Here is an 11,643-nt window from a genome sequence, read left to right as displayed (position 1 = left end):
GCTGCTTGGAATACAAGTCGAATTCAGGTTCCAGGTCTTGCATGAACATGCCCTTTCCAGATACGGGTGCTTTAATTTGAGTAGGTCAGTAAACAACTAACAGCCCCTGCAGGGCTTTCTTGCCCCTAAATGCTGAGATCAGAACTCTGGTTTTAAGACATTTAATACTTCCTAAGTCTGGAGGGACACAAGAAGGAAAAGGAGCGGCAGTTCTCTCTAGTATGAATGAACCTGTCTTCACCTGTGTGGATAACGAGGGGCCAGAGGGATCAGAATTAAGGGCTATAGCTTACCTCCTTTATCTTCATTACAGAGTGGTGTATATTGAAGGAGCATAAGCACTATTGTAACCTGTGTCAGCATTTGATTCTGTCAAAACACTTTGTGATACCAGGTTGTCTTCACTGGCATTTAATGCAGGGAAGAAGGCTCTGGTAATACCAACACATTCTGTTTCAACCTTTACAGAATGAAACATTTTCATTTTTGCTCTAAAACATCATTTCCAGTGTACTTTGTATAATGTTACGTTTTAAATATTTTAAAGTTTGAAATCTAGTTGAAGTGATTTTGTCAAAATTAAATGATGGTAGTAAACCTGATAAACTTTCTTCACCTGTCTGTTCTTGGTATTTCCTTCTGTCAAGGACTTTATCACTTTGGAAATTTGTTGCAATTCTGAAAGAAGTGAAGGGTCAGATCTTCAATCCCATCTGAAATACATTGCTGTACCTATTTATAATGGTTTATGTTCCAGATCTGCACAGGGGTAGCAAATCTGTGCTTCTTTGGCTCTTCCAGCACTTTATACAGTTCAGAACCAGATTTGGATATGCCTTCCTTTCTCAAGCTATTTAGGACCAAAGTAATTAAAAACTGGAGAAACAGGGACCCTTACAATATCTTCACCAATTCACCAACTCAACAGCATATTGTTTTCAATTCAGCCCATTGGGAGAAGTGTACTTTGCAGCGACATGCCTAGATGATTCTTGTCTGAAAAAAAAAAGTTTATTTACTAGGTAAGAAACTGTTGGGAAGGCGTATCTTGGGTTCCTTCCCACTAGCTTGAATGGCTTCCCTGCTCATGTTATGCTACATGGAAGTTTCAGTTGTAGTGTCAGAGCTATGTCAGTTTGGTGATCTTATATATAAGTAATGTATATTTAACATGCAGCTTTAGCATTTGTATTTCCTTGTAGAGTTTATAAGGACACAATGTGGATTTAGATGAATTCATTCAGTAATTATGTCCTAAATTATCTTAATATTGCCTTAGACTATAAAACTACATATGGAAGAAATATTTTCAAAGGAAACGCCTAGAAAGTTTGGCTCTTGTTCCATATTTTCTTTAAAATTCACACATTTTCTCAACTTTAAATAGAAAATAAGACCTAATGTATATAAAATTAATGTAAATATGCAGATGCTTTGGTTTTCCGGGATTCTACTGTGATATTGTAGGATTTTTACTTCCAGGTATTATTTCATCCTTGAATAAACATAGTATGGTACTGTTAAAATGTATGCATGTATCTGTTTAAAATGTGGAGTGTTGAAGATTACTTCTAAAGAAAGTAAGTCTCCCCTGCCCCCGCTATCCATTCTCCTTGCTTTTGACTAGGCAATTCCTCAGGAATGTTTCTCTATTTCTTTTTCAAGAAGTCAGGTCCTCCAGGTCAAAAAGGAGATTACAAAGATTTCCCAAGGATAAAACAGTTAAATTGCCATCAGTCTCTAAGGCAGTTAGCTCTGCAGTGTGGTGTTTCTGTCTTTGCGTTGCTTTTCCTCTGAGAGTGCCTCTGAGACCTGGTAGTTGAAAGTATAAAAAACAATTCAACAAGAACATCCATAATTATGCGTTTTATTGTGCTATATTTCCATGGTTTAACTGTTCTCCAAGTGGTCCAAGGATTTGGAAGGTCTAAGTAAATTCCCATTAAGGGAAAAAAGGGCAATAAAATTTTTAATAACGCTGGTGTTACCTTACTGTGAGAGGCACTGGCAGTTAGTGAATATGAATTAAATTCCTTTTCAAAGATTTGGGATCCTTTTATTTCCTTGACAGTTATGAACTCAAGCTGTAGATCTCACTATTTTATTTTTTATTATTATTATTATTATTATTATTAATTGTTGTTATCTGAAAACTGATGGTGCCTGGAAGACTTGGCGCTACAATTACCACACTTAATTCTAAATGCTTAATTCTGTCTCCTAAGTCCAGGGTCTCAGAGGGAGCACAGGTCTCAAGCCTTACAAAGCCTCAGGCTGTCTGCCTTTTGCTGAAAGGCAGACCATGCAGATCCCTCCAGTCTCTTCTGTGGGTGGCTAGTGCTGCTAAACTGTATGACCTCCAGGGGTGCAATTAGGTAATCTCCTAAATTTGCTGGTTTGGTTGCCCTTAGAGAGGTCAGCTAGAATTTCTCTTTAGCAAATAAGTCATTAAATAAATAAATAAATAATATCCTCAAACTAGTGCAAGATAAGACACAGAGAACTGGGTGGTATTGAGATCTGTGTAGCACAAAACAGCGCAGATGTTTATTTTCCCTAAAATATGACTTTTCTATTTATGCAGTTCTGTGCAGCGGTAAATTCAGTTACCTGCTTGAGCTGTGTCGTTTCAGTAATGGGTGTGCTTATGTAGACACACACACAAGCACAAACAGCAGAGTGTGTTTGTAATTCATTCTGAAGACAGCAAGGTCCACAAAAGGTCTGTGTTCGATGTGTTATGGCCTGTTAAACTCAGAATAAACTCTAGTTAATGTAGTCAAAAGTGATGGAATGGAATGGAATGGAATGGAATAGAATAGAATATTTCAGTTGGAAGGGACCTACAATGATTGTCTAGTCCAACTGCCTGACCAATTCTGGGCTGACCAAAAGTTAAAGCATGTTATTAAGGGCGTTGTCCAAATGCTCCTTAAACACTGACAGGCTTAGGGCATCAACCAGCTCTATAGGAGGCCTGTTCCAGTGTTTACCACCGTCACGGTAAAGAAATGGTTCCTGATGTCCAGTCTAAACCTCCCCTGGCACAGCTTTGAACCATTCCCATCTGTCCTGTCACTGGATCCCAGGGAGAAGAGATCAGCACTTCCCTCTCCCCTTCCTCAGGAAGCTGTAGAGAGCAATCAGTTTGCCCCTTAGGCTCCTTTTCTCCTAACTAGACAAACCCAAAGTCCTCAACTGCTCCTCATAGGACATTCCTTCCAGCCCTGCCACCAGCTTTGTTGGCCTCCTTTGGATGCATTCAAGGACCTTCACATCCTTCTTAAATTGTGAGGCCCAGAACTGCACACAGTACTCAAGATGAGGCTGCACCAGTGCTGAATAAAGCGGGATAATCCCTGCTTTTGACTGGCTGGTTATGCTGTGTTTGATGCACCCTGGGATGTGGTTTGCCCTCTTGAGTGTGAGGGTGCACTGCTGAGTCTCATTGAGCTTAATGTCAACTGGCACCTCCGGATCCCTTTCTGCAAGTCTGCTCTCCAGCCACTCCTCTCCCAGTCTATACTTGTGCCTGGCATTAATCCATCCCAGGTGCAGAATCTGGCATTTCGACTTGTTAAATTTCATCCTATTAATCATAGCCCAATGCACCAATCTATCTAGATCCCTCTGCAAGGCCTCTTATCCTTCAAGAGCATCAACAGCACCTCCCAGTTTGGTATCATCAGTAAACCTGCAAATGGTGCATCCAACTCCTGAATCCAGATCGTTGATAAATATACTGAACCCTGTTCTGGCCCTAAGAACTGAACCCTGAGGAGCACTGCTGGTGACTGGCCACCAGCTAGATGTAGCCCCATTCACTACAACCCTTTCAGCCCCGCCATTCTGGCATTTCTTCACCCAGTGCACCGTGAACCCGCTCATCCTACAGCTGGACAAGTTGTCCAGAAGGATACTGTGAGGGACAGTATCCAAAGCCTTACTAAAATCCAGAAAAACTACATCCACCGCCTTCCCTTACTCCACTAGGTGGGTGACCTTATCATAGAAGGATATCAAATTAGTTAAACAGGACTTTGCCTTTGTGAACCCATTTTGACTGTGCCTGATGATTGCATTATTCTTTAAATCCCTTTCAATAACACCCAGTATAATCTCCATATTTTTTCCAGGAGCTGAGGTTAGGCTAAAAGCTCTGTAGCATTCTGGGTCCTTCCTCCTGCCCTTCTTGTAAATTAGAATAACATTGGCTAGCTTCCTGTCAGCAAGGATCTCCCCAGAAGGCCTAGAGTCCTGCATCTCTTTGAGGTGTCTTGAAGAAGACTTCCCCTTATATGTTTATGGAGGATTTATTCATGGGCATGTGTGTTGAGATGTGAAACGGGGCTCATCCGTCCTACAGAATTGCACCACTTCAGCTCGAGTTGCCTTTCAAAGGGAAGGCAGCATGAAAATTATTGTACCAGTGCTAATATACTTTAATTAGGCTTAGTCAAACCCATTCCTATTTAATTTATGATAAACTAACTCAGCTTAACTGAATGTTTCGGTGTTTGACTTAAACTAAACATAAATCATTCTTCCTGAAATGAAGACATCAATGAACCAACTGCATGGGCTGGGATTAATATCTTAGACGCTGTTGCAGTTTTCCCCATTGGGTAAATTAATTTAAATTGTTGATTTTATTTTTTTTTCCCCAAAAAGCTTCTTCCTCATTCACCTGTACTGTTTACATCTTTAAATTTTCAGGTAAAATATTCAAGTGCTTCTTGAGAATTATGATTTTCTATCAATATTTCTTCTTAGTGTACATTGACATTTTTATCAAGATTTTTGTTTTCTAATATTCTAAAAGCATATTCTTGGAGTTTTTCAGTGGCTTATTTCCAGTTCTCTTTGAACCTTTACTGTTGAACTCCGAAGTTTCCTACATGTGTATTCTTATAGATGCGAATTCAGAATACTGTTTTGTTGTTTGTTTGTGTTTTTTTTTTTTAAATCAGAGGTTTTCAGTGTTGCTCCATCCTCTCTGGTGATTTCGTTCAAATTTATCTGCAAAACCAAGCCTGTTTTCTGAGGTCACTTTGAGTTTCAACTTGAAACGACAGTAAACTTAATTGTCCCTTTGTTGTTCATCATTAAGGAACTTTTAACTAAATTATTGTGTCTTACAAGATTTGCAGTGCAATAGAAGGTCAAAGTCCAAATGAGTTGGAGAGACATTCTCCCTAAAGATAAGGAGGCTGAATGTTTGTTTATAGGTGCGTGAAACTAAAGTTTCAAGTTATGAATGCTTAGATAGTAATGACTCTGGAAAAGAAAATTTCTTTGCCAAATTGTGAAGGTGGTCTTAGTTTAATATTTACATTGCTACTGTGTACTGATGGGATGAATAAGTAGCATTTTTATTGTACTGTTGTGAAATTTGCAATTTTGCATGAACTGATTTTGTATTTTGAGATAGTCATTATCCTATGAAGTTACCATTTCCATCTTTCTTTCTTCTACTTCTTTCTTTCCCACATTTGGCAGAAAGAGAAACCCATTCCTGTTCTATAGTCTGATGCTGTGAGCGTCCTTTTTATAATTTAATTATATAAATAACCGAATCTAGTGCATTTTACAGTACATTTCCTTAAGCAAACTAGATGGAATGCTTTTTAATAACCATATAGCCATTTGATGATTTTTATACTTGCCATTTGAAGACAGTTTGGATATGGATTGATATAGAATTACTTGAAGTACTGCATATAAATTAAACATTAAAAAGGTAGATACAGCCAGACTAAGCAGCTCAATTATAATCTTTGGTTATGCAGTTACTGCCTCAAGGACACTCCATCCATTTCATATCATATGTCCTTCTTTTGAAAGATGATCAGTGGGTTCAAGTAACGTTTCAGCACACAGGAAATTGCATAATTTATAGACTTTTAGAAATGAAAAACAGAAAACTGGTTTTCCTAAATTAAATCTCCTTTTTTCCTTCTCTCCCCTTACAGATTGGAACACTGAAGGATTACTACCACTTCTACCATAGTAAAACAATTAAAAGGTCAGTTCTGTCAAGTAGAGGTACCCACAGCTTCATTTCAATGGAACCAAAGGTAAGAAAATCCACCTATGTGTCTGAGGCAAAAGCCTTTGCATTTTTTATATGAAATGTCATACCAGAGGACATTCACCTGAATGGCGTATAGCATTACAAGAACTGACACACTATCTGCTCGCTAAGGTTCTGTTTCTCATTAAAACAAAGCAAAGACAATACCATGCTATTAAGTATGTGCTATTCTTGGAACACAAGGTCCAACGTTATTCATGGAGGAGTACAGGAATTTTGTTAATGCACTAATCACTGTGCTGTGCTTCTCTGCAAAAGCACATATGTAACATTCATGTCTGCAGATCTCCTGTAAAGCAACCAGCTTTCAGAATGAAGATGAGCAATGTGGGATGGTACGATGTTCAGAGGAAAGTTTCTCTTGCTTTTTTCTGGTCTTTTTCTGGACTTGGTGTATTAGGGATTAAAATAAGAATGCTCTTTTCTGTCGTATTTTTTGGCATTTCCCACTGATCTCAATTTTACACTGAACTCAATTTTACCATCTGTTTGAAGAATGGCATCATATCTTTGGTGTATATACTATAATAGGTAACTGTTATAGTTAAGTATAATATTGTCTTGTACCTGTACGCAAGACACACTTCTGTTTTAATCTTTTAATTTCAGTGGTTAGTAGCTTCATCACTGACTGTAGAATTGGATTTCCTCTGGTTTTATTTAAGAAAGGAAGTTTGGAGAAAATCCCATTAGCTTTTTTGTGCTGTTCACGCAACCCACTCTCACCAACAAACCCCCAGGTCCCTGGTTCTTTTTAGTGGTGATAACAGAGTCAAGCTTTTTTTAAGTCCTTGGATGATGACTGTTGACTGTGAAGGATTTGTCAGGTTTTACTTGTCAAATAATTTATGAGAAGTAGAAATTATCAGTACGAGACAGTTTTAAATACTGTAGATGTACAGTGTACAAGTTGAGCATCATACTTCTGCATTCTGGAAAGCCATATTTGGGGCTGAAGTTCCTCCTGAGGATGGGACAAAACTAGGGAAGTGCACATAAAGTGTGTTCACCCCTTGTGTGCATGTGTTGATAGGGCAGAACTGCTTAACGCTCTAGGAGTACCAGCAGCTCTGCTGAGCAGCATATTTTGGGTATTAGTGTGAAAATGATCAGGGCCAAACTCTCTGTTCCCATGAGTGCTGAGACCCACCATTCAAACAACAAGCACTACACAGAGAATAGGCGATACTGGAAAAGGAAGGTAAGGTGTTCACATCTGCATAAGTCCACACTGTTTCCCATGTGCACAGAGTTGGACCGATTTACACACAAATGCACGTACCACCATAAACTTTGGTGTTACACTCAGCTTTCAGATACCCCTTGTGCACCTCTGTCAGCCAGGCCAAACTACTGTGGCCAGAATCATGACAAACTCCAAGGCAGAGCACAGCAGAAAATCAGAGCCATCATCTATTTTCTAGCACTTTCCATATTACGCCATTTAGGTCTTGTCCCAAATCTGTGCTGCTGCAGGTACAGAATTTCTGATTCATTGTTAAATGTCACTTTAATATTGAGAAGCTCTAGTAAGGGGTGTGCAAGGTACTCAACCCTGTTAATAATTCTGTACCCCAGGAGAAGCCGAAAGTCTAATGTGGAGATCTGGCAAAAGTGTTTGCAATTGACTTTGTAAGTACTCCACTGAATCTGGGCTTGGGAATTCTTATGTGGCTGCAGATATGTCAACATACGGACATGTATTTGTAGAATAAAGGCCACTTTGTCCTCAGTGTGTATAACATTTAATGATTATTAAAGCAGACTGGAAATTTAATTGTGTTATATAAGCTGGACCTTTTAGAAACAAAAGGTTTAATCTTAATTAAGGCAAATCACACAGCTGTGAGAAATTTAAAGGACCAATACTATATGCTATTACTTTTATGAGTGTGACTGTATCTAATGCCAATATTTGCAGCAGATTAGATGGCATGTGTATTTGTTAACAAAGGAACACTGAGGTTTGTTTACTTTCCAAATAATTTAATGGTAGTTTACTTAATGCTTAAAATGCTCGCCGTGTAACGTGCACATGCAATTAATTTGATCTGTGCTTGCTTCACATGTGGATCACTAATTTGCTCCTCTATGACATTTTAAATGATCAAATTTTTATTGAGTGGTAATTCATTATGTAAATAACCTGCCTATAATGGAAGAACCATTATGAAATCTAGTATTTCTAAACTACGTGTGTGGGTAGTGTTTGATTTCCCTGTGTTAATGCACAGGGAAAGATATATAAGTAATATAAAATCTTGTGATCGTGGATTTTAATTAATGAATTGCTTTGAAGATCTTTGGTGTGATTTTTTTCTTCTGGAAAAGCCTCTTGACACTGTTATAAACAATATGAATAGATCCAACAGGGAACATAAACTGAAGACATGTGGATTACACATTTTTACAATTTTCTCAGCATGAACCAAATATTATTTTGTATTTAGATGAAAAGATAAAGGATATGCAGCGTAACACAATTTTGTCCATTATCATCCACATCCTTGCCTAGCAATGCTACGTGTTGTCATTTAGAGATGAAATGGATTAAGCAGTTATAGGCAGAGATGCGCAAACAAGGCTTCAATGTCCCTAACATAGATTGTCATGTAGAAAATTTGAAACTTCGCTTTGTCTACAACATCTTTTCTAGGCCTGTGTATAGTTACGTGGTGTTTCGTATGTGTTGATAGAAAAAAAAAGTGAGAGAAGTTTGGGGACTGAAAGCAGAGATTATGACTATGCATCAAAGCTAAGCGTTGAATGAAATCTATTACAGAGGTTTCTGGTTTCTTCAGCTGATATGCTGCTTGTGGTTGGCCTTTGCTGGGGGTCAATGAAAGGGCCTTCTTTAGCTCCATAGAGTTTGCTCAGTAAAGTTATTTTGGTGATGCTACAATGCATGAAACAACGGGAGCAGGAGTGAAAAGGAAGTGGGAAGACTCACCAAGATGAACAGCTCCGGTGCAGGCATGTCTGCAGCGGAGCCGTCTGATCTCAGTGAAAAACAGGCTTTTTCTCAGCTTTTTTGAGCCGGGGAGAGCCAGGGCAACGCAGGGATCTGCAGGGCGCCGGTAGTTTGAGCGAGGGCAGCTGACGTGAACAGGAACAAGAACGACTTCAACGGCGGCTCCACCACTGCCATAAGAGGCAGCCCGAGGGAGCCCAGCGACCAGAGCGGGCAAACAGGGCCCTGCATGGTAGTTCACGTGGAAGGGAGTGCAGGAAGGTCGCTGAGGGTGCTGCCAGTTCCAGTTCCAGAGATGGGTTCACATGGTAAGAGTAGCTCAGGCATGGTCTCCACCCGCCGGAAAGTCATGTCCTCAGCACCTGCCAGAGTAGATGCAGCAACAGACAGCGCTCCCTCAGAAACACACTGGCACCCAGGCCTCAGGCTGCAGAGAGTGCCACAGCCTTGCACTACTAGCAAGTGGTAGCGGTAATAACAGCTGTGTGAGGTGTGAGCAAGTGGACGATCTGCCGAGCCTGGTGGCAGAGCTCAGGGAGGAAGTTGAGCAACTAAGGAGTATCAGGGAGAGTGAGAAAGAAATAGACTGGTGGGCCCAGGCCTTGAGCTCCTTGAAAGAGAGACCGGAACAGACACTGGAAATAAAAAAAGACCGCAGGGATATCATCCTCTTGCCCTGTAGGGCTGAAGGGATGGAAGGCAGTGGCCTACCGGAAAATGGTGAATGGAGGCCAGTCTGCAGTAGGCGCAGCAAGCGAGCCCCCTCCTTGCCCACATCCCCTCCCCTTGTACCACTATACAACAGGTATGGGGCTCTGGGCACGGTAGAACAGGCTAATGACAACAAGGCTGACAGTCCTAGAACATCACAGGAGCCACCAGGACCAGAGAGGCCTGCTCCTCACATTAAGAGCACTGCTACCAGGAAGAAAAGGAGGCATATAATCGTGGGTGACTGAACTCTGAGGGGGACAGAGGGCCCGATATGTAGGGCAGAACCCACTCTCAGGGAAGTTTGCTGCCTCCCTGGGGCACGGGTTAGGGACATCACAAAGAGACTCCCTCACCTGGTGCAGCCCTCGGACTACTATCCACTGCTCCTGTTCCATGTGGGGGGCGATGAATGTGCAGATCGGAGTGTGAGGATGATTAAAAGAGATACTAGGGCCTTGCGTCAGTCACTATGGGGATCTGGAGCCCAGGTTATTTTTTCATCTCTACTTCCCGTTGCGGGCAATGACATTGAAAGGAACAGACGAGCTCAGATTGTTAATAACATGGCTCCGTGGCTGGTGTCACTGCCACAATTTGGGGTTTTTCAACAATGGAATGCCCTGTGCGGCACCAGGCCTGCTGGCAGCAGATGGGGGCTGGCTCACTCAAAGAGGAAGAAGGGTTTTTGCCCCAAAATTAGCAGGGCTCATTAACAGGGCTTTAAACTAGATTCGACGGGGGAAGGGGATATTATCGGGTTTGCCCGTGACCAGCCAAGAAATGTTGTACCAGGAAAGAGGAACAGGGTGCTGGTGAGGGCCTGCAGCCATTAGCTCCAAAATGTGCTGGCTATGCTGCAACATGCTCAAAGTCTTACATAGACGAGCCAGAAGCTCCTGGACAAACAGGAGCCAATGGGGAGGCACTGTTAATACCCAGGAAAGGAATGCCCCCTGGAGAGCGGCGCAAACTAATTACAGCTGCTCCAGCCAGGTCAGCCTCAGCAAAGACACGGCTGAAGTGCCTCTATGCAAATGCACAGAGCACGGGGAACAAACAGGAGGAGCTAGAGATGTGTGTACGCCTCCAAGGCTACAATCTCATTGGCATCGTGGAAACTTGGTGAGATGACTCCTATGTCTGGAGTGTTGCCATGGAAGGCTACAGGCTCTTCAGGAGAGACCAGCAAGGAAAATGAGGAGGCAGTGTTGCCTTATATGTTAACGAGCAGCTGGAATGCATGGAGCTCAGCCTAGGGATGGATAAAGAGCCAACTGAGAGGCTATGGGTCAGGATTAAAGGGAAATTGGGAGCAGGGGACATTACAGTGGGCCCGACCAAGAAGACCAAGTGGATGAAGCCCTCTATAGACAGATAGGGGAGGCATCACGTTCACAGGCCCTGGTTCTCATGGGCAACTTCAACCACCCTGACATCTGTTGGAAGGGTAACACAGCTAGGCATAGGCAATCCAGGAGGTTCTAGGGTTGCATTGATGACAACTTCCTTCTCCAAGTGGTTGAGGAGCCAATGAGGAGAGGAGCTATGCTGGACCTTGTTCTTACGAACAAGTAGGGGCTGGCAGACAGTGTCAAACTCAAGGGTAGCCTGGTCTGTAGTGAGCATGAAATGGTTGAGTTCGAGATCCTTGAGGCAGCAAGGAAGGTGCATAGCAGGCTGACCACCCTGGACTTTGGGAGAGCTGACTTTGGTCTCTTGAAGAATCTGCTTGGTATGGTGCTGTGGGATGAAGCGCTGGAGGGAAGAGGGGCCCAAGAAAGTTAGCTAATATTTAAGGACCACTTCCTCCAAGCTCAGGAGCGATGCATCCCTTAAAAGAAGAAGGCAGGCAGAAAAGCCAGGA

At 41.8% G+C, this 11,643-nt stretch overlaps 1 protein-coding gene across 1 annotated transcript in view; it reads left to right on the top strand.

Moving 5' to 3' along the window:
• The first annotated feature begins 5,783 nt into the window (after positions 1–5,783).
• The window catches only part of PCSK5 (proprotein convertase subtilisin/kexin type 5), a 237,051-nt gene continuing 231,191 nt past the window's right edge, over positions 5,784–11,643 (top strand). Inside the window, 2 exon segments of the mRNA XM_009887718.1 lie at positions 5,784–5,861; positions 5,973–6,077. Coding sequence (XP_009886020.1) covers positions 5,784–5,861; positions 5,973–6,077 — 183 coding nt within the window.

Source organism: Charadrius vociferus, unplaced genomic scaffold, assembly GCF_000708025.1.
Source record: "Charadrius vociferus isolate BGI_N301 unplaced genomic scaffold, ASM70802v2 scaffold286, whole genome shotgun sequence".
Taxonomy (NCBI): Eukaryota; Metazoa; Chordata; class Aves; order Charadriiformes; family Charadriidae; genus Charadrius; species Charadrius vociferus.
This window is presented reverse-complemented; position numbering and strand designations above follow the sequence as displayed.